A 25,634-nucleotide genomic window follows, 5' to 3' on the forward strand; every position below is an offset into this window, starting at 1 on the left:
CTCTCAAATGTTGGAATCAGAATTATAAAAATTCGATATAGGAAAAAACAAGGTTTAGTGGGGATAAACACTGAAAAAAGAAAGGCCACGTTTTAAGTTTTAGAATTCTCTCTGAATTTAACTTTAGCCCATATATTTCATTCCTTGGATAGGTAACAGTTGACTAAGAGCTTCAGTTTCAGTAAATTCCATAAAAGTGACTATTATAATGGCAAGAATCAAGCCATCCTGTCAGGTAACTTTTGGTCTTTAGTATATCTTAATTATTTTAATAGTATGGATATGCTATGAGTTCTTTTTTTTCATTCTTTGAGAAGGACCAGATTGCTCAGTAGAATTCTAATCCGTCTATGTCTCAAATGAGAGCATGCTGCAGAGTCACTGGAGGGCTTGTTAAAATATACTCCTGGACCCCACCTGCAGTTTCTCATCCATAATGTCTATACAGGTCCCAAGAGTTTGCATTTCTAGTACGTTCCCAGATGATGTGGACACTGCTGGTTCGGAGGCCATAGTTTGAGAACTGTCTAGATAATCTTCAGCAGCTAAAAATAACACCGACCAAAAGCTTATTGTGGGCTGGGTACTATTCTAGGAGTTTGGCAGTTTCTGTCTTAACTATTGAATTAATTTGGTCCCCATTTTAAAGAGAAGAATGTGAAGCTGCGAGTGGTTAAACTGCCTTAATTGTCCAAAGCCTCACAGCCAATAAACTGATGGAGCAAGGATTAGAACCTTGGCAGCCTATTTCCCAATCACAGACACCCTTTTTCACGGGTTTAGGGTGAGGGGATAGCTATTGCTTTAAAAGGCTAAAATTTAGCACTTACAATTATGAAATGGCTATCCTAATACTTTATACTTACATTTCCTAAGGTAAATCTTTAAAATATATCACCCCATATGCTCTAAAGGCAATACAGTATTCTGAGATAACAAACATCTGGGGGGAAAATTTAATTCCTTTCAGGTAAATGGAAGGTTAGCCAATTGGAGTTCCATTTCTGTATAAGGAGTATTTTTAGGGCTCAAGTAGAGGAGACCATGAAAAGTAGGCTGAAGAACAGGAAGCTCTGGTGGTCAGATAACTCATTCAAATTGGGTAAAGTCCGGAGCACAAATGCTGAAATTATGAATCTCATTCAATGGGTAAATATTTATTGAGTACCTCCTACATCCTAAGCAACTTCCTGGTAATAGTCAAACCAAAAGAAGGCCAAGTCTGCTTTCAATATGCTTAAGATGGTGGCAATAAAAATTTACTGAGCTTTTCACAAGCCAGGCACTGTTCTGAATACAGTAATTTAACTCAATTGTCTCAACCAGCTTATGAGGGACATACTGATACTCCATGTCTTCACTGCACTAGGAACAAAGTGATTTCAGAAATATTTTATACCTACAATAAAACGAACAGTAAATGGCATGGAAGGAAAGTTATGACCAACCTAGACAGCATATTAAAAAGCAGAGACATTACTTTGCCAACAAAGGTCCGCCTAGTCAAGGCTATGGTTTTTCCAGTGGTCATGTATGGATGTGAGAGTTGGACTGTGAAGAAAGCTGAGTGCTGAAGAATTGATGCTTTCGAACTGTGGTGTTGGAGAAGACTCTTGAGAATCCCTTGGACTGCAAGGAGATCCAACCAGTCCATCATAAAGGAGATCAGTCCTGAGTGTTCATTGGAAGGACTGATGTTGAAGCTGAAACTCCCAATACTTGGCCACGTGATGCAAAGAGCTGATTCATTGGGAAAGACCCTGATGCTGGGAAAGATTGAGGGCAGGAGGAGAAGGGGACCACAGAGCATGAGATGGTTGGATGGCATCACCGACTCTATGGACGTGGGTTTGGGTGGACTCCGGGAGTTGGTGATGGACAGGGAGACCTGGCGTGCTGCGGTTCATGGGGTTGCAAAGAGTCGGACACGACTGAGTGACTGAACTGAACTGAAATGGCATGGGGTCAGTAAAATCCTTTGATTTCATATTCTGTGTGCTTTTTGGAACCACAGCACATGTAGGAAGTTAGATTTTATTTTTCTCTCATATAAAAGGGTGATATTTATAGAAGCGTGAATGCTAAGTTGCTTCAGTCATGTCTGACTTTTTGCGACCCTATGAACCATAGCCTGCCAGGCTCCTCTGGCCATGGGATTATCCAGGCAGGAATACTGGAGCTCCTCCAGGGGATCTTCCTGACCCAGGGATTGAACCTTGTCTCTGGCATCTCCAGCATTGGCAGGCCAGTTCTTTACCACTAGCGCCTCCTGTGGTGATGGTTTAGTCACTAAGTCGTGTCAGACTCTTGAGAGCCCATGGACTGTAGCCTGCCAAGCTCCTCTGTCCATGGGATTTTCCAGGCAAGAATACTAAAGTGGGTTGCCATTTCCTTCTCCAGGGGTTCTTCCCCATCCAGGGATCGAACCCAGGTTTCCTGCATTGCAGGCAGATTCTTTACCGACTGAGCGCCACCTGGGAAATCCCATTTCTAGAAATCGGATCTCAGGCTAATATATTGGAAGTTGTGTCTTACACATTTCCCCCCGTCTGCCACTGGTTACTTTTTAAATGACGAGACCATGAGAAGTTGGAAATGATGAGGCCACATTTTCTTCAGGCTCAGGAGTTACTCGTTGAAGCAAATTTACAGAATAACCAGCCACCCGAAGAGGAGCTCAATTAAATGCAGCAAACATGCTCTAGCTCAGTAAAAATCATAATCTACAGAGCCCAAAGTTGGGTCTCTGAATTTCTGCATGATTCCTCGCCATAATTAACACTACATATGAAAGTCAGACTTGAAAATTCTGGAGTTGCCTCTAGTTTACTTTGTCCCGAATCCGCTATACAAACAAAGAGCGTTTTAAAATCCTCCTAACAAGTCACCGGCACTGGGAAAACGACTACTAGGGAAAAGGAAAACACTGCAGCGCACACCTTTAAGACGCTGGGGTAGCAGAGACGGGGGGCGGAGCTCGAGCGACACGGGGCTCGCCGCAGGTGATCTGTAATTGCCTGCAGCTTCCCACCCCAGTACCGCGGGTTGTCTTCGGAATCATTGCTGACATCTCCCGGGGGCCGGCTTCGGCTCCCCAGGCGCCAGGCGGGCGAGACCTCATCCTCTGCCTTGCCCGGGCGCTCCGGCCCCGGCGATCTCGGAGCGAAGGAAAGGGCACCAGCGGACCCCCCCAAACCCCGCCTCCACCGCTGGAAGGCAGGGAGCCGGGGCGGCGGGGGCGGAGGAAGGGGCGGGGGCAGCGGCCAGGCTTCAGGAAGCGGAGGCCGCCCGGGCGTCGGCGCTAAGCTCTCCGCTACGATGAGCTCGGAGCCTCCGCCTCGCCGGGCTCGCGGTCCAGGTAGGTGGCGGGTGCTGAGAGGGGCGCGCGGGCGCGAGTGGGGACGCGGATTCCCCCCGCTTTGCTCGGTGGCCAGGAGAAGTTGAGGGTCTTGGAGGGAAGCGCTCGGGTCGGGTGGGCGCAGCTAGGCTTCTGGGCTCAGGAGAAACAACTCCGGGACCTAGCCGCCGCCTCCTTGCGGTCCCTGGTGGCGGCGCCCGGCGCTGGGGAGTTCCCCGGCCGCTTTTGTCCTCCGGGCGCTGATCTCTGTCTAGCTGTCGTGGTTATTTGAACTTTAACTGCGCCTGGTCATAAGAAAAGTTAACTTTTGGGTCTTGTTGGGCCTTATTTTTTTCACTTCTACTTAAAAATAAGTGGTTGGCTATAGTAACAGTGGAGCGTGAGCAGCCCGCGGGGGCGCCGGGACAGAGAGAAGCCCCGGGCTTGCCCGCACGGAAACTGGAGTTGAAAGTCAGGCCTTGGGAGCTGCACAGCCCCCATGGTTCTCCTGCATCCGGGAAACCTGCAGTTATTTGTGAGCTTAACTTAAAGCCACGGTAACTTTTCTCGGGGGGTTTCCCTGATGGCTCAGATGGTAAAGAATCCGCCTGCTAAAGCAGGAGACTTGAGTCGGATCCCTGGATCGGGCAGATCCCCTGGAGGGGGGCACAGCCACCCACCCCAGTATTCTTGCCTGGAGAATCCCACGGACAGAGGAGCCTGGCAGGCTGAGGTCCATGGGGGTCTCAAAGAGTCGGACACAGCGACTAAAACAGCAAACAACTTTTCTCTACAAAATAATCAGCTTCTAAACACATGCTTTAGGACGTTCTTCCCTGTCACTTATATTACTGATAAGGTTTAGAAACTCTGAGCCTGGCCATAGTTTTTAAAAAGGGCGGGGCGGGGTCAGGGGAGGAAGGTGGAGAGTGATTTGACTCGCCGGCGGTCATTCCACATAGAGTGCCTTCATTTCAGAGCTTTCTGTTCTTTGCTACATCCCCCACCATTCTTGTAATGGTTTCCTTCCTTTTCCTACTTGCTCCCCTTTCTTTGTCCACATTACTCTTTTTCCTGTGTATTCCAGGCCTGACACGAGTCACTGAAGGTAGGATCATTAAACCAGTCTTTGGCTTCCCTGGTGGCTCAGAGATTAAAGCTTCTGCCTGCAATGTGGGAGACCTGGGTTCGATCCCTGGTCGGGAAGATCCCCTGGAGAAGGAAATGGCACCCCACTCCAGTATTCTTGCCTGGAGAATCCCATGGGCAGAGGAGCCTGGTAGGCTATAGTCCACGGGGTCGCAAAGTGTCAGACACGACTGAGTGACAACTAACTTTGATAAGGAATATGGGTAGATTGTCACAGATACTGCAGTGAATGAAGATGACAACAGTAGATACTGAAGAAGTTTGGAGAAGTGAGCACTTGGTTTAGAAAGGTTTCTGGTCTCTCCCTGGTGGGAGTGGTTTTACCATGTTAACAGCTAGCATATGGACTTTGGAATCTGCAGGCAGAATCGGGCCTTTCAGTACCAATTCCAAGGCACCAACCTTAGATAAGCCCCTTGCACTTTCTCTGTCTCAAAGGGCCTATGGAGCAGAGTGAGATAAAGTTATCTCATGTGCCAAGCCATCAACAAATGGTAGCTGGAGGCATTCTCAGGTTAAGGTGTGGAGGAAAAAGAATGATTGATTGGCTTTGTAAAAAGTGAGTTTGGGCAAAGAGATGGTTACATTATGATGGAGAGGAAAATTGCATAAATTAGAGACAAGGAGAAGGGAGGAGAGGTGAAGAGTCTGGTTGACCCATTTCTGAGAATAATTGCAGATGAAAAGGAATTTATAAATCTTATACAGAGTATCTCCCTCACTAAGATTTATTTTCTCCATGTCAACAAAACCAGTTTATTTGTATTCATGCAGTATGTCATTCAGTCGCTAAGTTGTGTCTGACTCTTTGCAACCCCATGGACTGCAGCATGCCAGGCTTCCCTGTCCTTCACCATCCCTGGAGCTTGCTCAAATTCATGTCTATTGAGTCAGTGATGCCATGCAACCATCTCATCCTCTGTCTTCTCCTTCTCCTGCGCTCAGTCTTTCCCAGCATCAGGGTCTTTTCCAGTGAGTCGGCTCTTCGCATTATGCAGTATAGTGATACAGTGCACCCTTCTTGAAAGTTGGCCTGTTGGGCACATACAGTTTAAAATGACTGTGACAGAATCATAATGATCTCGCAGTGGCAGCAGTGAGCTTTGGCATGAAGCAAGATTGTAATTCCCTGCCCAGGAGTTGAATCTGGGTAGCCTCGATAAAAACCAGGAATCCCAGCTTCCAGACCAGTAAGGGCTAGAGGCTAGAACCTGTTTTCCCCTGACTCTTGCCCCCAGTGAAAAATGCATTTTCTACAGAGGCAAAAGCTGTAAATGCAGGTACAAAGTTTATGATTAGAGACATAGCACAATGACAAATGGCAGCGAACCCAGAGAGACTAAAGCCAGAGACGCACACCTGCAGAGAAAGGGTGCGGGTGTGTCTTCTCTAATGAGGAGCACAGGAAAAAGAAGTTTCAGTTCAGTCTCTCAGTTGTGGCTGACTCTTTGCGAGATGGTTAAGTCATTTATATAGGACAGTGCTGGTGGCTAAGACGGTAAAGAAGCTACCTGCAATGAGGGTTTGATCCCTGGGTTGGGAAGATCCCCTGGACAAGGGCATGGTAACCCACTCCAGTATTGTTGCCTGGAGAATCCCATGGACAGAGGAGCCTGGTGGGCTACAGTCCATGGGGTTGCAGAGTCAGACACGACTGAGCGACTCCTGGCCTTTGTTTACCTTTGGCCAGTTGTCTTGTTTTGACACCTCTGTATCTCCTACTCTCCACCCCGCAGTCAGTTTGTCTCAGGACCCTCCCCTGGGTGTGCATGCACCCCTCAGTCAAGATGGATTTCATTGCAGAGGCATATGGTGGGGGGAATAGCAAGACTTACCATGGTCTGACATTGCCTGCCTCTTTTGGCCCCTTGAAGCCTTTTGGACATGTGTAGTGTCTCCTTTGCCCTAAGAATGGGAAATGTATGACCTCTTGATCTTCTAAGAGAGTTTAGCCCCTCTTTGTTCCTGCCAGAAGGTACCCAGTGGATAACCCATAAGGTCTGGTTATCCACTGTATTCCTGTTTTTTTATATCTAAGAGCAGATCTTGAAATGTAGACCGCAGTCTGGTCATAAATACAAAGCCCAAAGCCCTCAGGAAATGTCAGCAGAGGGCTGGTAGTGTCTGGCCTGGAGCCTATCTTTTCTGCCCCCAGGAATTGTGATCAAAGGTCTGTAAATGTCTGTTGTAAATGTCTGTTCTAGAGCCCAACTGTCTCCTGCCTCAATAATGTCTGTTCTCTGAAGCTGGGTAAAATTGATCAGCTCCGAGGAAGTTTCGGAACTTCCGTTCTAATGTCTGTCTCCATAGCTTTCTATTCCGATTCAGCAAACTGCTAGAACAGACTGGCAGCTGGACCAGGTCAGTGTTGATATTGTAGGTTATAGCAGAGTGAAGGTTAGAGCCTGTGAGGTTCAGAATTAAGTTTTCAGAGCCCAGTTTCTTTCTACGTCTATTGTGTTAACAGTGACAACAACAACAAAAAACTTTAAAAAAATACCTCAGTGAGACTGTCCTGTTAACTTTGAAACTGAATGTCATTTTAAACAAATTAATCGTGAACTACTTAATACTAGCTGTCTTCCCTAAATCTGTAAGCTGATGGCAATATTTGAGATGACTCAAACGCACAGCTTAAATTACATCAGCCCAGGAGAACTGTGATGCTCCTTCCTGAGACTATGAAAAAGAAGCCTTAGAGACCCAATAGCGTGTACATCTCCAGTGCTTTCACTCTCAAGGACTGGAGTTAGTTTGGTGACCAGCCACTTGGCATAACCTCTGCTGGGGACACTTCAGGCTGCCTTAGGCTCACTACCAACAAGGTGCAGAAGCTGGGGGAGGGGAGCTGCTGGGTCTGCCGCTCCTCTGGGATTCTCAGAAGAGACTCTGTGCTTTGCAACCCATGCACATTCTTGGAGGGGGAAGGAAGTGATTGGCTTTCAGATACAGATTTTTTTTTTAATTGGAGTGTAATTCCTTTACAATGTGTGTTAGTTTCTGCTGTTCAAAGATGTGAATCAGCTACATGTATACATATAGACCCTCCCTCACGGGCCTCCTTCCCACCGCCCACTGCTCTGTGCCATCTATCTGGGTCATTACAAAGCCCTGAGCTGGTTCTCCGTGCTGTCATGGTAGGTTCCCACTACGCTATCGTTTCACATGTGGTAGTGTATATATGTCAATCATGATTTTCCAGTTCATCCTACCCTCGCCTTCTCCCTCTGTGTCCAGATGTCCATTCTCTACAGCTGCCTCTCTTTCCTGTCCTGGAACTAGGTTCATTTACCATTTTTCTAGATTTCCACATACATCCAGTAATATACGATATTTGTTTTTCTCTTTCTGACTTACTTGACTGTAGGAAAGACTATGGGTCCATCCAAGTCTCTACAGATGACCTCATTTCATTCCTTCTTATGTCTGAGTAATATGCCATCATTGTATGTTTGTGCCACATCATCTTTGTCCACTCATCTGTCAGTGGACACTTAGGCTGTTTGCATGTCCTGTCTTTTGTAAATAGCCCTGCAGTGAACATTGGGGCACATGTGTCTTTTTCAATTCTGGTTTCCTCAGGGTATATGCCCAGTAGTGGGAGTTGCTGGATCATGTGGTAGTTTTATTCCTACCTTTTTAAAGGAATCTCCATACCATTCTCCATAATAGCTGTAGCAATTTACATTCCCAACCGTGCAAGTGGGTTCCCTTTTCTCCACATCCTCTCCAGCATTTATCGTTTGTAGATTTTTTGATGATGTCCATTCTGACTGGCGGAGAAGGCAATGGCACCCCACTCCAGTACTCTTGCCTGGAAAATCCATGGACAGAGGAGCCTGGTAGGCTGCAGTCCATGGGGTCGCTAAGAGTCGGACACGACTGAGCGACTTCACTTTCACTTTTCTCTTTCATGCATTGGAGAAGGAAACAGCAACCCACTCCAGTGTTCTTGCCTGGAGAATCCCAGGGACGGCGGAGCCTGGTGGGCTGCCGTCTATGGGGTCGCACGGAGTCGGACACGACTGAAGTGACTTAGCATTAGCATTAGCATTCTGACTGGTGTGCAGTGATACCTCATAGTTTTAATTTGCTTTTCTATAATAATTAGCAATTTCGAGTATCTTTTCATGGGTTTGTTGGCCATCTGTATGTCTTCTTTGGAGCAATGTCTATTTAGGTCTTCCTCCCCTTTTTTGATAGGGTTATTTGTATTTTTTAACATTTATTTATTTGTTTGGCTGGGCTGGGTCTTGGTTGCAGCACAGGGGATCTTTGATCTGTGTTGCAGCATGTAGGATATTTAGTTGTGCCCTTGAATTCTTAGTTGTGGCTTGTGGGATCTAGTTCCCTAACCAGGGATTGTACCCTGGCCTCCTGCATTGGGAGCTTGGAGTCTTAGCCCCTGGACCGCCAGCAAAGTCCCTGTTTTTTATTTTTTATATTGAGCTGCATGAGCTGTTTGTATATTTTGGAGATGAAGCCTTTATCCGTTGCTTCCTTTGCAGTCATTGTCTCCCATTCTGAGAGTTGTCTCTTCATCTTGTTTATGGTTTCCTTTGCTGTGCAAAAGCTTTTGAGTTTAATTAGGCCCCATTTGTTTATTTTTGGTTTTCATTACTCTTAAGAAGTGGGTCAAAAGATCTTGCTGTGTTTTATGTCAGTGAATGTTTTTCTTATGTTTTCCTCTAGGAGTTTTATAGTGCCCTGTCTTAAATTAGGTCTTTGATCCATTTTTAGTTTATTTTTTTGTACGGTGTTAAGTACTGTTCTAATTTCATTCTTTTCCGTGTAGCTGTCCAGTTTTCCCAGCACCACTTCTTGAAGAGACTTTTTCTCCATTGTATATTCTAGCTTCCTTTGTCATAGATTAGGTGACCATAGGTGAGTGGATATATCTCTGGGCTTTCTGTCCTGTACCACTGATCCATATTTCTGTTTTTATGTCAATACCATACTGTTTTGATTACTGCAGCTTTGTAGTATAGTCTGAAGTTGAGGCGCCCGATTCCTCCAGCTTCATTTTTCCTGTTCACAATTGCTTTGACTATTTGCTTTCAGCAATTTGACAGTTGCTTTCAGGATCTTTTGTATTTCCATACAAATTGTAAAATTTTTTGTTTTAATTCTGTGAAAAATGTCACTGATAATTTGATAGAGATTGCATTGCATCTGTAGATTGCTTTGGGTAATAAAGTCATATTGACCCATCCAAGAATATGGTGTATTTCTCCACCTGTTTGTGTCATCTTTATGTCTTTGATTAGTGTTTTATAGTTTTCTGAGTACAGGTCTTTTGCCTCTTTGGGTAGGTTTATTCCTAGGTGTTTTATTATTTTGGTTATGGTGGTAAATGGGATTGTTTCCTTGATTTCTCTTTCTGATCTTTCATTGTCAGTGTATAGAAAGGCAGTAGACTTCTGTGCATTAATTTTGTGTCGTGCAACTTTATCAAATTCATTGATGAGCTCCAGTAGTTTTCTGGTAGCATCTTTAGGATTTTCTATGCATAGTATCATGTCATCTGCAAACAGGGACAGTTTTACTTCTGCTTTTACAATTGTATTCCTTTTATTTCTTTTTCTTCTCTGATTGCCATGGCTAGGACTTCCAAGTGAAAGTGTTAATCACTTAGTCATGTCCAACTCTTTGCAGCCCTGTGGATTGTATAATTGTCCACGGAATTTTCCAGGCAAGAATACTGGAGTGGGTAGCCATTCCCTTCTCCAGGAGAATCTTCCCAACCCAGGGGTTGAATTCAGGTCTCCTGAATTGCAGGCAGATTCTTTACTGTCTGAGCCACCAACTTCCAAAGCCATGCTGAATAATAATAGTGAGAGTGAACATCTTTGTCTCATTCCTGATCTTAGAGGAAATGCTTTCAGTTTTTCACCATTAAGAATGATGTTTGCTGTGGGCCTATTGTATATGGCTATTATTATATTGAGGTAGATCCCCTCTATGCCCACTTTCTGAAGAGTTTCTATCATACATGGGTGTTAAATTTTGTCAAAAACGTTTTCTGCATCTATTGAGATGATAATATGGTTTTTATTTAATATGGTGTATCATATTTATTTGAATATATTGAAGAATCCTTACACCCCTGGGATAAATCCCACTTTATCACGGTGTATGGGCCTTTTAATGTGTTGCTGGACTCTTTTTGCTAGTATTTTGTTGAGGATTTTGTGTCTTTGTTCATCAGTGGTATTGATCTTTAATTTTTTTTTTTGGTAATTTATTTGTCTGATTTTGGTATCAGGGTGACAGTGGCCTTGTAGAATGAGTTTGGGAATGTTCCTTCCTCTGCAATTTTTGGGAAGAGTTTAAGAAAGATAGGTGTTATCTCTTCTCTAAATGTGTGACAGAATTTGCCTGTGAAGCCGTCTGGTCCTGGCCTTTTGTTTGTTGAAAGATTTTTCATTATAATTTCAATTTCCTTACTTGTGATTGGTCTGTTTGTATTTTCTAATTCTTCTTGGTCCAGTCTTGAAAAGTTGTACCTTTCCAAGAATTTGTCCATTTCTTCCAGGTTGTCTATTTTATTATCATATAGTTGCTTATAATAGTCTCTTATGATGCTTTGTATTTCTGCATTATTAGTTGTTAATTTCTCCTTTTTCATTTCTAAATTTGTTGATTTGAATCCTCTCCTTTTTTCCTTAATGATTCTGGCTAAAGGCCTATCAATTTTGTTTATCTTCTTAAAGAACCAACTTTTAGTTTTATTGATTTTTGCTATTGTTTTCTTCATTTCTATTTCATTTATTTCTGCTATCATTCATTCCTTCTACTAAACTTTGGTGGTGGTGGTGGTGTTATTGATGTTCTTTCTCTAGTTGCTTTAGGTGTAAGGTCAGATGGAGATTTTTCTTGTTTCTTGAGATGAGATTGAATTTTAGATATAGATTTAATGTGTTTAGTTTGAATGATTCTATTTCTTTCTTATGTGATTGTTTTAATGATAAGGAAGTAAGGCAATGCCAAAGAATGCTCCAACTACCACACAATTGCACTCATCTCACACGCTAGTAAAGTACTGCTCAAAATTCTCCAAGCCAGGCTTCAGCAATACGTGAACCGTGAACTTCCTGATGTTCAAGCTGGTTTTAGAAAAAGCAGAGGAACCAGAGATCAAATTGCCAACATCCGCTGGATCATGGAAAAAGCGAGAGAGTTCCAGAAAAACATCTATTTCTGCTTTATGGACTATGTCAAAGCCTTTGACTGTGTGGATCACAATAAACTGTGGAAAATTCTGAAAGAGATGGGAATACCAGACCACCTGACCTGCCTCTTGAGAAATCTGTATGCAGGTCAGGAAGCAACAGTTAGAACTGGACATGGAACAACAGACTGGTTCCAAATAGGAAAAGGAGTACGTCAAGGTTGTATATTGTCACCTGCTTATTTAACTTATATGCAGAGTACCTCATGAGAAACACTGGACTAGAAGAAACACAAGCTGGAATCAAGATTGCCGGGAGAAATATCAATAACCTCAGATATGCAGATGACACCACCCTTATGGCAGAAAGTGAAGAGGAACTCAAAAGCCTCTTGATGAAAGTGAAAGTGGAGAGTGAAAAAGTTGGCTTAAAGCTCAACGTTAAGAAAACGAAGATCATGGCATCCGGTCCCATCACTTCATGGGAAATAGATGGGGGAAACAGTGGAAACAGTGTCAGACTTTATTTGTTTGGGCTCCAAAATCACTGCAGATGGTGACTGCAGCCATGAAATTAAAAGACGCTTACTCCTTGGAAGGAAAGTTATGACCAACCTAGATAGCATATTCAAAAGTAGAGACATTACTTTGCCAACAAAGGTCTGCCTAGTCAAGGCTATGGTTTTTCCTGTGGTCATGTATGGATGTGAGAGTTGGACTGTGAAGAAGGCTGAGCGCTGAGGAGTTGATGCTTTTGAACTGTGGTGTTGGAGAAGACTCTTGAAGAGTCCCTTGGACTGCAAGGACATCAAACCAGTCCTTTCTGAAGGAGATCAGCCCTGGGATTTCTTTGGAAGGAATGATGCTAAAGCTGAAACTCCAGTACTTTGGCCACCTCATGCGAAGAGTTGACTCATTGGGAAAGACTCTGATGCTGGGAGGGATTAGGGACAGGAGGAGAAGGGGACAACAGAGGATGAGATGGCTGGATGGCATCACTGACTCGATGGACGTGAGTCTGAGTGAACTCCGGGAGTTGGTGATGGACAGGGAGGCCTGGCATGCTGCGATTCATGGGGTCGCAAAGAGTCGGACATGACTGAGCGACTGAACTGAACTGAACTGAAGGGTATTAAAAGGAGGTAGGGAAAAAAAAGTAGATCATGGAATGATTTTGAAAATGGAAGGAGAGGAAACCCTGCATATTGCTTAGTAGAGCGGTGTGGGGAGCAGGAAGGAACCCCAGTAGACAGTGTGTAGAATAAGAGGTCTTCTGGGAGGGCAATCCGTGGGGTAGAAGGAATCCCAGTTAGAACAGTGTGTGACTAGGAAGTAGCCCCAGTAGAGCACTGTGTGGAGTGGAAAGTGTCCCCGGGAGCAGTGTGTGGACGAGAAAGTATCCTCTTGTATCATTGTGTTGTAGGGACTATTCTGGGTGGAGGAGTTTACGGGCTCGGAGGGATGTTGGGTAGCTTGGTATGTAGAGTGGGAAGTCAGCCTAGAAGAGTTGTGTGTTCAGAAGGGCAGCATCCCTGAGCAGAGGGGAGTCTTGGTAGGAAATGCAGCCCGTGGAGCAGTGTGGAGCAGGAAGTTCTCCCTGGCACAGCAGCGTGTGCAGCGGGATGTATTCTGGATGTGGCGGTGTGTGGCGTGGGAAGAGCAGGACGTACATTCAGTGGGGCAGTGTCTGGGGTAGGGAGTATCCGCGCTGAGCGCAGCAGGGAAGGGTGCCCTGTATAGCGCTGTTGAGGAGAAGATCTCTAGATAAAGAGGCCTAAGGAACAGTGAAGGAACTACCCTTGGTGGAGCACTGTGGTGGTAGAGGACATATGTCACATAGAGCTGTGTGTGGAGTAGGTAACCACGGAGAACACGGTGGAGTAGGGAGATCCCAGGTGTAGAGCAGAGCGTGGAGTCGGAGACATCTCTTGTGGAGTGTGTGTGGAGTCGGACATCTCTGGCAGCTTGTGGCATAAGAAGGGAGGATGTCTCCTCGGGTGAACGCTGAGTGGAGTAGGAAGTCACTGGTGCAAAGTGTGCAGAGAAGGAAATAACCGTCCACAGAGCAGTGTGTGGAGCAGAGAGGATTCTGGGCAAAGTATTTGTAGAGGAAGGAGAGGTTGTATCCAGAGTACAGCAGTGTGATGGGTCGTACCCTGGCAAAGTAGTGTGTGGAGTAGGGTGTGTCCCGGATACAGCAGGGTATATATAGGTGGTACCTTGGTAGGTCAGTGTGTGGAGGACGAAGTCCCCAGGCTAGACCGCGTGTGGATTCACAGTTCCTGTTGTAGAGCAGGGTGTGGCGCTGGCTGCGTTCCCTTCAGCAGTGTGTGAGCTGCGAAGTATGCCAGCACATCATCGTGTGGACTAGGAAGTATTCCGGGTACAGCAGATTGTAAGTGTCCCGGGGAGAACAGCGTGTGGTGTCGGAAGTAATCCTGGTAGGAGGAGGTGTGCTGCGCCCAGCCGAGGGTGGAACCGGAAGTGCCCCCTCGAGCTGTGTGTTCACTGGGTCAGCACCCCGAGTGCAGTGCATCTGATTAGGAAGCATCGGCTGTTCGGCAGTGTGTGGAGTAGGGAGCGTCCTGGCAGGAGCGCAGTGTGTGACGGAGGGAGTATTCTGGATAGAGGAGTTTGGGAGGAGGACGTGTCCCCAGTATCCAGTGCACAGGGCAGGAAGAGTTCTAGTAGAAGTGTGTGGAATGTCTCTGGTGGGACAGTGTCCAGCAGGAAGTATTAATAATCCCCAGGGTCAGTGTGTGGAGAAGTCTCCTGGTGGGACAGGGTATGAGGTACCACGTGACCGTAGTAGAGCAGTGTGTGGAGTGGTTGGGACCCCTTCTAGAACATTGTGTGGGGGTAGGGCGTGTCTTCAGTAGAGCATTGTGTGAAATAGGAGATCCCCCAGTAAGCAGCTGCATGGTAGGGAGGTCCCCTGATAGAGGAGAGCTTGGTAGGAAGTGTCTGCAGTACAAGGTGTAGAATTTGCAGGATCCGCCGTACAGCAGGATGAGGGTAGCACGGAAGCCTTGGGAGAGTGGCGAGGATGCATTAGAGAGGCTGCTTCTGACTCCTAATCTTTGGTGCGAGTGAAAATCACCTTGGCACATCTCCCAGGATTCTGATTCTGTAAATCTAGGTTAGGGACCAGGAATCTGCATTTTATCACCCAGGCCAGGGATTGATGCGGAAGGTTAAGGAAAACTGATTGGGGTCTATTGGACAGGGGAAGGGTGATGCCTCTCTGGGGTCTTGGCTGGTTTGAATGCTGGATGCAGTCCAGGAGGAGCAGGCTGAGAGTGACTGGTAAAGGGCCCTGGAGTTGAATTCTCCCTCTCCTCATCCTCTCTGCCTAGGTGGATTTTTGTCAGTGAGGAGACATGAGGTTAGAACCATCAGATGCGTGTGTGGGGTTGGGGGGGGTCGGGGGGAGACTCCAAGGAGTGAGGGGAACACTACCCTTTTGGTGGGGAGATGATGGGTAGGAGTTTAGCCTTAGGGTCCGTCCATCTTCTTTCAGAGACCTCAACTGAAAGGGGCATCTTGCTACATTATTAGTATTTGTGTAGTCGTCACCTTCTGTCCCCTCTCAAGCTGTTTATCAGGTAAAAGCAGATTCATGAACATATGGACTCTTCTGATAGAAGATGTTAGACTCACTATTGCTGTCCAGTAGAGAAGCCACTGGCCACATGTTATATAAATTTAAATTAGTTGAAGTTAATTAAAAATTGAGTTCCTCAGTTGCACTAGGCAAAGTTCAAGGGCTCAAAAGCACATGTGGTCATTGGCTGCCCCAGAGACAGCTCAGGTATAGGGCATTCTGTCACTGCAGAAGGCTCTGTTGCATAGCACTGTTCCTGGGAGGAGAGGGATTCAATGAGAGGTTGTCTTGTGGGTGGGAAAGTCTAATTTGGGGTTAGGAGAAGAGGGTCCCCATTATAGAATCATAACAAGCGCATGTGTCATGCAGGAGATCAGAATCTGAGTCTTTGCCCTTTCCTTCCTCCACCAAAACATCTGCCGCTTCCAGGCAGTAGGGTAATCCAGTGTCAACCACACTGTGTTCAGTTCTCTTGCTTGACTTCACTCCTCCGTTTGAGAGAATATTTGCAAAAAACATTTGCTGCAAAATAAACCAATTTCATATTTCATTTGAGCTTCATAATCACAGAGCTACATTTGTTACTTTTGGCATAGTGTGCAGCAAATGAATGTGAGTAGTAGTTTTCCATTTCTGTTTATGATCTTTTTTTATTTTGCATGTAAGAGTTGGAGGTGAGAAAGAACTGAGCCGTGCATTTACGGTTCGTTTATTTATTTTGGCTGCGCTGGGTCTTCCTTGAAGTGCGTGGGCTTTCTGTAGTTGTGGTGTGCAGGCTTCTCTAGTTGTGGCACGTACAGTTCATTTATTATTAACAGCACTTTCCCTTCCTTCTCCCTTACCCCCTTCTCACATCTTTTGACTTTTAAACCAACCAAGACAGAAGGAGCTTAGCGGATAGGTATCAAGGTAGCTGGGAGTTCCTAATGTGTTTTATGACCATAAATCAAAAAGTATATTAACAAAACCCTACTTTCTTTTAATAGGTGAAGAACAAAACATGACCGAAATAGATGCCTTCCCTAGGAGGTAATAATGTTCTGTTTACTCACTAAGGTCTTTTCATTTAGTGGCCATCATTGGCCTACAGAAATCAAAGTAAGAAAGGGACATGGGCGCTGAAAAGCAGAGAATGTCAGGTTTAGCATCTGGAGGGCTGGCTTGTAGGTGTGCGGGTTGGTTGCTGCCCCTGGTTCTGAAGGGACCTAGACTGAGGCTCAAGATGTTGAACAACTGGGATGGCCTGGGCCAGACCACTGTCTTTGGTCCCGGTCTCTGGAGCCCTGGGGGAAAGACACCCAAGCAGAGGAATTGGGGGCGTGGGAGGGGTTTGCTCAGGATGGCTGCCGTTTGCCAGTCGGTACAGAGATGTTTCAGGACTTCCCTGACCAGTGCGGCTGGGAGGCCTGCCCCAGGCACAGCAGTGGCCTGTCAGCCTGGTGGAGGAGGACGCAGCAGGCCTCTGTCTGTTCTGTGGGTTGACCTCGGGCTTGGAGGAGCTTATTATTTAATATGACCTAGAGTGATTGTTTTTTAAACTTTTCCTAAACAGAGAAATATTTGATCCAACTGAAAAGTACAAAATGGACCACAAGAGGAGAGGAATTGCATTAATCTTCAATCATGAGAGGTTCTTCTGGCACTTAACCCTGCCGAACAGGCCTGGCACCAGTGCTGACAGAGACAATCTGAGGCGCAGGTGGTACTGTTTTATTTAACACCCAGGTGGTCAGATATTTAAGCGATAACTACTTGTCCGCACTGTAGAAATAACAGAGCCAAGAGTATTTGAGGATGAACCTCACTTGGGCTCAGCCTCCCCTAAGAACTTGCCTGAATTTTCCCCCTAATCCTGTTCTATTAAATGTTAACAGTCTTTGCATTCTTATAAATATATCTGCATAGTAGATGGCAGTATTCTAACTTAAATCAGTTACCATGAATAAATCCCTTTCTGCCATGGGTAATCGAGGAAAACCATCACTGTCATATTTGATTTTTCTTTCTCCCTAAAGAAAAGTCAATTTATATGTCATAAAAATGTGTATAAATTCCTCAAATAATCAGGAGTATATGACAGTTTTGAATAGCTCATAAGCTAGTATCCAATTTAATCTCCAGGTTTTCAGATCTAGGATTTGAAGTAAAATGTTTTGATGATCTTAGAGCAGAAGAACTATTGCTCAAAATTCATGAGGGTAAGTAGTTTTCCTATTCATCTTCCTTTGATGCAACTGAGTAGTTTTTAATTATCCTTGTATGGAGACAGGTCCAAATAATTAACTGTTGTGAAAAAGTCTTGTCAATTAATTTAGCATGGGTTACAGGTTTTGGTTGTGCCTCTCTGATTATACATTACTCAGCAGATTTAGAGACCTTTGCAAAGTCTCTAAATGCCTACCAAGTTATAGACCACTCTGGAAATGAATGTAATGATCTTTTCATTTGGCAATTAAAAGCCTAAGATGCACATACTACAGATGCTGGGCAGTCATTTTTTAACTGACTCCTTCCATACCCGTTTTTTACTGACTTCAAAATACTGCTGATTTACATACATTATCTCATAATTTCTACATCACTATGCAGTAGGTTAGAGAAGGAAATGGCAACCCACTCCAGTACTCTTGCCTAGAGAATCCGACAGAGGAGCCGGGAGGGCTGCTGTCCATAGGGTCGCAGAGTCGGACATGGCTGAAGCGACTTAACATGCATGTGTGCACTGGAGAAGGAAATGGCAATCCACTCCAGTGTTCTTGCCTGGAGAATCCCAGGGATGGAGGAGCCTGGTGGGCTGCCATCTATGGGGTCGCACAGAGTCGGACGTGACTTAGCAGCAGCAGCAGCAGCAGCAGCATGCAGTAGGTAAATTAACAACTTAATGTGTATAATAATCACCACATGCCATAGGTTTTTAAGTAATTTGTCAATGGACTATTAGAACAATTGCATCATTAAACTTTCTTCAGAACTTTTTTTTTAAATTGAGGTATAATTGACATACAGAGAAGCCTGGTGTGCTGCAGGCCATGGGGCCGCATTTGTGTACATTGGGGAATGATTGCCATCCTAAGTCTAGTTACCGTCTGTCACCATTCATAGTTACAAACTCTTTTCTCGTGACTTTTAAGATTTATTCTCTTAGCAGCTTTCAAATATGCAGTACAGTACTGCTAACTGTAGTCACCATGCTGTATATTAACATCCCCAGGACTTACGTATTTTGTAACTGCAAGTTGATACCTTTTGACCCCTTCACCATTTTGCCTCACACGTCTCCTTTCCCCTGCCCCAGCTGCCACCAGTCTGCTCCCTGCAACTTTGAACTTGGTTTTGCTTGCTGGCTTGCTGGGTTTTTAGTTCCCACATATAGTGACGTGATCACGTCCTTCTCTGACTTGGGTCACTTAGCATAATGCCCTCAGGGTTCATCCGTGTTGTTGCAAATTGCACATTTTCCTTTTCTTAATGACTGAATGCTCATCCACTGTATATGCACAGACCACACTTTGTCCATTCATCCGTTAGTGGACATGTAGGTTGTTTCTGTATCTTGGCTGTTGCAATAATGCTGCAGAGAATACAAGGGCTCGTATATCTTTACAAGTTAGCGTTTTCGCTGTCTTTGGATATATACCCAGAAGTGGAAATGTAGGATATGGTAGCTCTGTTTTCAATTTTTTGAGGACCCTCATACCAGGGTTCTTCTGTAAATAATTTCACCTGGCTGCTCACCAGCTTTCCTACTTTGCTCGCTCCTCATGTTGGAGGGCATCCGCCTCGTGCCTTCACTCTTGGGGAGGCCCTAGCACTGTAGACAGAGCAGTGGCGGCGCTGCTTCGCTCCGAGGTGCAGCGACACGGAGGGCAGTGTTACGGGGGAGTTCCTGTGCCTTTCCAGTCTGCCCTAAGAAGGTCGCTGCTGATTCAGAGAAACTTCTTAGGGGTTCCCCATAATAATCCTTTTAGGTTTTCCATGTCATTATTCTGTTTTAAAAAAGCTAACAAAAACCTGTTCAAACTCTTATTTCTTTGAACTGTAATAATTTGGATGTTTAAAAGTCAGATACTGTATTGTATAAATCGTTGCTTAATTAAATAAGTTGTTTCATTAGACATAGTAAAATTTTCCCTCAATTATCTGAAACTTTATTCTAATATTAGTAAATTAAAATTTTATATGTAGATAATAAGTACCTTATTTTCATTTCTAAATAACTTTTGGGGTCCTTTTTAGCATCAACTGCTAGCCACGTAGATGCAGATTGCTTTTTGTGTGTTTTCCTGAGTCACGGTGAAGGCAACCACATCTATGCATATGATGCCAAAATTGAAATTCAGACGTTAACAGGCTTGTTCAAAGGAGACAAGTGTCAGAGCCTGGTTGGAAAACCCAAGATATTTATCATTCAGGTAAGACTGATTATGTTATAATCTTAATTATAAAGGCCATGGTTCTGTACATGTGATTAGAAAGAACTAAAGCTGATTTTGGAAGTTAACTTTCTCCAGTAATCAGAAAAGGCCCTTTTTGAATCCTAGCCAATCAGAGTTGCAGCTTCAGCTTTAGTGGTAGTTCTTTAACATAAAGATGCTCAGAATCTTTATTACTTGGAAATGACTCAAAATAACAAATATTACTTGGAAATGACTCCCTGGCCCAGCCCGGTGTCAAGGTAGGGCCTCTGAAGGTGTCTGCTGATGGACCAGTGCAGTGGGGCGCCGCCTGTTCAGACCAGGTGTAGTCTGGGGGCTAGAGAACGTGCCAGCCAGTGAGGAGAAGGAGGGCATGAAGACTTCTAGTTCCAGCTAGACTTCTAGTCCTTTCACATTTTCCCGTAAGCCAAGATGTGGCTAGCCGCTGCCCAACTTGTAGTAAGAATAAAAATATTTGTGGAGGTGGGGGGGGCTGAATAACATCCCCTTTGTTACCCCAGTAAGGATTTCTGGGGAAAAATGAGAATTCTTGATGTTGCCAGGCTTCATGAAGGACACGGCCACCTTTCACATCCCACCATTCTTTGAGAGAGGGAGTAGGGGGCTACTTAAAAAAAAGAAGTCGAGGATACTCCCTGGTTTCTCGTTTGGACTGCAGCACTGGGGCATCTGTGAGACGTGTTGGAAATGCAGGTCGAAACTTGAGACAGGCGGCCCGGGTTAGAGAAGTACATTGGGGCAGTAATGAGCGGATAGATGGCTCTGGGAGGCATGGAGTAGATGAGCTTCTCCGTGTCAAGGATCCCCTGAAGAAGGCATATAGAGAGGGAATTCCTGTGTGGTCCATTGACAGCACTCAGTGCTATCACTGCCAGGGCCCCGGCTTCAGTCCCTGTTGGAAAACTAAGACCCCACGAGCTGCGTGGTGCTACCAAAAGCAAGTGGAGAACAGAACTGAGGGATACTGATGAGGAATGGGCAGAGAGAAGACAACGAGGAGGATGACTCAGAAGAATAGGAGAAAAATCACAAGAATGATAGGTGATTGTTCATGAAAAAGAGGGTAGCCAGCACTGTCAAGGCACTAAATCAAGGAAAGTGTTTTGCCAAGTTATTTTATTTCTCTATGCCTCAGATTCTTCATTACAGGCGCACTGCCTCATAGGGTGATTGAGAGGATAAGATGATGTGGCTAAGATGAAAAACGCTTTGAACAGTGCCTAGGAAGTGGCACACCCCAGCCAGTAAAGGCCGGCTCTTACGCTTACTGCAGTTGATTTGACAAGTGATGGCACTGAGTTCCACATGTTCTACATTCCATTTAGGAAGACAGTAGAAAATGTCTGAAAATAAGCCTGATAATACAAAATAAGATTAAAATCTTCCTGTAAAAATAGGGTATTAGGAATCTTCTGTTTATCTTGTAACTCTGAAATCCATCAGAATGTTTCTTTTAAAGCTTATAATTCTTCAGCCATTTCAGAATTGATGGATGCATTTATAATACTACAGCAGAATCTTGTTAGAGCACTGTGCTGAGTTTATGAGGGCTGCCAGAACAGCATACAGGCATACCTCGCTTTTTTAAAACAAACTGAAGGTCTGTGGCAACCCTGTGTTGATGCCATTGTTCCAACAGCATTTGCTCCCTTTGTGTCTTTGTGTCCCATTTGGGTAACTTATATTTCACACTTTTTAAATTGTCATGATTTGTGATTTTGACATTACTATTGTAAAAAGATTATGGCTAGCTGAAGATTCAGGTGATAGCATTTTTTTAGCAATAGAGTATTTAATTAAGGTCTGTACTTTTTTTTAGAATTAATGCTACTGCACACTTTAATAGGCTACAGTATAGTATAAACATAACTTTTATATGCACTAGGAAACAAAAAAATTCATGTGACTCACTCTGTAGCAACATTCGCGATGTTGTAGCAGTGGTCTGGCACTGAAGCTGCAGTATCTCCGAGGTCTGCCTGTACAAAGACTGGGTGGCTTAGACAACGGACGTTTATTTTCTTGCAGTTAGAAGCCTGAGATCAAGGTGTCAGCAGGGTTGATTGCCTCTGAGGCCTCTCTCCTTGGATGGGAGGTTGATTCTTGTCTCTTTTGTCTTCACATGGGCTTTTCTGTGTGCTGTCTGTGCCCTGGCCTCTTTTTATAAGGACACCAGTCATAGGGGGTTAGGGCCCACCAATAGTCCTCATTTTACTTTAATTACCTCTTTAAAGACCATATCACCATATACAGTTACATTTGAAATACTGGAGGTTATATGTTTTATATTGAAGCCTTCAGTATATAAATGGGGGTGGGACCTACTGACTGAAAGAAGACCAAACTCCCAGGGAGAAGGACCCCACCAAAAAATAAATAAATAAACGGAGTGGGGACAAAAAGCCCAGAATAGTCATTTAATGTTAGCCTTAGTATGAGTCAGAATTAGTAAGAATTTGAGCCCTCACTTTAAAGTAGGAGCAGAAGGCAGGAGGCACATTGATAAAGACTCTCAGGTCAGGTGGTATCATTTTGACCCTTAAAAGCAGCTTGGCAAGGAAAACCCAAGCTGGGAATATATTACCTGATCACACAGAAACACTTAGGGACGAACTGTAATTTTCTAAAAGAAGGGGTGGCTCTTGGTGCTGTGGTGTGCGTAATGCGTAAGAAACTTTAAAACCACAGATGCTTTCCCCACTACAGTATACCTTTCAATCAACGTAATTTGGTGTCTAGTTGAGGATGCCAGTTTTTTAAATCATCAACTATGAGAAAACTTAAGTAGGAAAAAAAGAACTGTCAGCTTTGGCCTGCTCTAAACCTGAATGCACTGTTTGTGAAATGCCTGTGAAGTGGATTCTGTTGATGTGGCTGTAAAGGCGTACTGAACGACGCATTGACTGTGAGCGTGAAGCACGGGTGAGAACCGGTAACTGAGGAGGGGATTTTCCTCCGTGTCCCGCAGGCGTGTCGGGGCAGCCAGCATGACGTGCCGGTCATCCCTCTGGATGTAGTCGATCACAGGACAGACACGCCAGATGCCAACCTAACCCAGGTGGACGCGGCCTCGGTTTATACACTTCCTGCTGGAGCCGACTTCCTCATGTGCTACTCTGTGGCAGAAGGTATGTGGGTGTTTAATACAAATGTATAATTGGCTTTCTTGGCTAAGTTTCTGTACGTTTCATCTCAGCTTGATTTAGGTGAGGTCTTTCTAATGGGACATGAGATCTGGTTGTGAAGCTCACAAGCTTAATGGACATCTTGGGCCATGTGATCATAGTGACATTTAAAACTATAAAGTATCTTATAGAAAAATCCTTCCTGAAAACTACTATATGTTAAATAAAGCTCTAAGGCTTAATTATATTGAATATCTTAGCAGCAGAATGTGTCAGTGATGGCGATACCATTTTTATGGTTAACACTTGTGGAAAACATTGTTGAAAAAAATTTTTTTAAGTGTGGCATCTAAACCACTGGACCATCAGGGAAGTCCCTGAAAAATATTTTGATGACAGTTCTCTATTGTAGTAATTTTATGTTTTTCTTTTTTCTCATCACTGGTCTCAAAAATCATTGCCTAGTTCACTGCTAGGGAATTTTTAGGAAGTGGAGAAAATTACATAGCATCAACACCATTTTTATAGAACTGTGTGGAATTAATCTTTTTTTTCCACATGAGAAGAGTCAGCAGAGAAAACATTTTAAACTATATCATGGACACATGTTAGTCTCGCCCAATGATTTTTGAGAACTCGGACTTGAAAAGTGATTTTCTGTCACAGTAGGTAACAAGGAAACTTCAGTGGCTTCTCTTGTCTTTTTCAGGTTATTATTCTCATCGGGAAACTGTGAATGGTTCATGGTATATTCAAGATTTGTGTGAGATGCTGGGGAAATTCGGCTCCTCTTTGGAGTTCACAGAGCTCCTCACCCTGGTGAACAGGAAGGTTTCTCAGCGCCGAGTTGACTTCTGCAGAGACCCAAATGCGATTGGAAAGAAGCAGGTTCCCTGCTTTGCCTCAATGCTAACTAAAAAGCTGCACTTCTCTCCAAAATCTAAATGATAGGTGCTATTTTGTTTTATGTATTCAAAATAGATTCTCTCTTTTCATATAAAGGAGTATCACTTGGTTGAAGCAATTTAAATGGTGTAGCAATTTTAAATGTTTTAAGCTGTAATAACTTAAAATAGTTCATATTGGACATGGTGAAGGGGTTTTGATATATGGAGAAATGAAATCCTCAGGGAATTCCTATAGAGAAAAATCCACAAGCATTTGTAATACTAGACTTTTGTAGTAAATTGCAAGTTTACTCAATCTCTGGCTGATTTAACTTGTATTTTGCGACTTTTTTATAAAACTTCATAATGTTTTTAAGGGCTTTTGAAATCTAAGAACTTGTTTTCCTTTAATATTTGAAATTTTTTAATTAAAATTTTCTAATTTCCATTCTTACTTGAATAATTTATAGATGGCTTGTTTTACTTGGTCATAAAAATTAATCTACATATGAATTACCACTTTTTTGTATAAGACTGTTTTAAAAAAAAGCCTTCAAGAACTATTATATGGCATTTTGAAGAAGAAATAGAAAGCAGTTAATTCCTAGTCAGTAGAGGCCACAGACTTGTAAAGTGTGATTCTGTCAGTGTCTTGCATGGTGAGTTCCTATGCCCTGTCTGGTAGTCCCATTCACAGACCGTCATCGTATTTATGGAATAACAGATGTGACTTTTTTTTTTTTTTTTTTGGCAGTGCTGTGCGGGATCTTAGTTCCCAGATGAGGGACTGAACCCATGCCCCCTGCATGGAAGTGCAGAGTCTTAACAACTGGACTGCCTGGGGAGTCCCAGATGTTATTTTTAAGATTCAGCTCTTACTAATATGATATGTAAAATTTGAGTAATATGCTTTGTTAATCATCTGCCAGAGGCTGAAGATGGTTAACAGTCTGGGTTTTGATAACAAACTTGGGACCTGCTGGTTCAGCAGTAGTTTGTGCTGTTTCAGGTATAGTTCAAAACATGTGCCAACTACATGCCAAGGTCAGTGGGGCATTTATCCCCTTTCCTGTGGTCATGGCAGGGCTTTCACTGTCAGTTGAACAGTTTAACTTCTGACCTGCAGGTGCTGCTGTCTCCATGGCTCTCCTTGCAAGGGTGAATGACTACAGAAACTCTCCTCAGCTCATCCAGTGAGCACAGGCCAGCCCTCTAGGCAAAGATTATATAGCTCTGGTTACCTAAGAGAAGTTAGCTGATGTTATTGAAAAGCTCAACCGCTGCCACCCACCACATGCATACACACACTTTTTTTTTTCCTTCAGTGATCAGTCAGAGGGTTTATTTGAATAAAATCCTCTTGTTCAGATGCAGTGGCACTGGTACCAATGTATCTGGGCACCAAAATGCCATCAAATCTGAGCTGTAGAAACAATAAGGACACAGCTGAATTTTGTTTATAACAGTTGTCTCAGGATAAGACAACCCTTTCGTAATAAAATTAACATGCAATTTCTTTGGAATCCTTTAGTTTTGGTTTCAGTCTGTTTAACTTGGAACTTGAGTAGAAAGATCATACTCTGTGTGTGTTAATAAATGATCTCTCATCAAGAACGTTTTAACATACATGACATCTCCCATTTGAGAAACTACAGTTTAAGGACCAAAAAAGGGCAGAACGTCCTGCCTCTGATCACTGAGCTGTCATCCCCGGTGCTCAGATATCAGTTTCACCTGTCAGAAAAAAGTACAGTGTGACCTATGTGCAGCTCCTTCTTTGAAGAATTAAACTCTATTTTAAAAGTAAAGACTATTTTACTTTGTAAAGTGGAATGACACTAATCAAAGGGAGCTAGCTTTACTAAGAATTCATTCATTTTTCACATGACAAATTTTCTGAAGCTCTAAAGACACAGAAGTATTCT

At 43.9% G+C, this 25,634-nt stretch overlaps 1 protein-coding gene across 1 annotated transcript; it reads left to right on the forward strand.

The window, feature by feature from the left end:
* Positions 1-3,013: 3,013 nt before the first annotated feature.
* Positions 3,014-24,157, forward strand: CASP6 (caspase 6). Its single transcript, XM_005896232.3, has 7 exons — positions 3,014-3,358; positions 16,248-16,290; positions 16,814-16,960; positions 17,383-17,459; positions 19,498-19,673; positions 22,666-22,825; positions 23,532-24,157. Exons 1-7 carry the CDS (start codon positions 3,319-3,321, stop codon positions 23,768-23,770), a joined length of 882 nt encoding a protein of 293 aa, XP_005896294.1. The 5' UTR covers positions 3,014-3,318; the 3' UTR covers positions 23,771-24,157.
* Positions 24,158-25,634: the final 1,477 nt, after the last annotated feature.

The sequence above is a fragment of the Bos mutus genome, chromosome 6 (assembly GCF_027580195.1).
Source record: "Bos mutus isolate GX-2022 chromosome 6, NWIPB_WYAK_1.1, whole genome shotgun sequence".
Classification (NCBI taxonomy): domain Eukaryota; kingdom Metazoa; phylum Chordata; class Mammalia; order Artiodactyla; family Bovidae; genus Bos; species Bos mutus.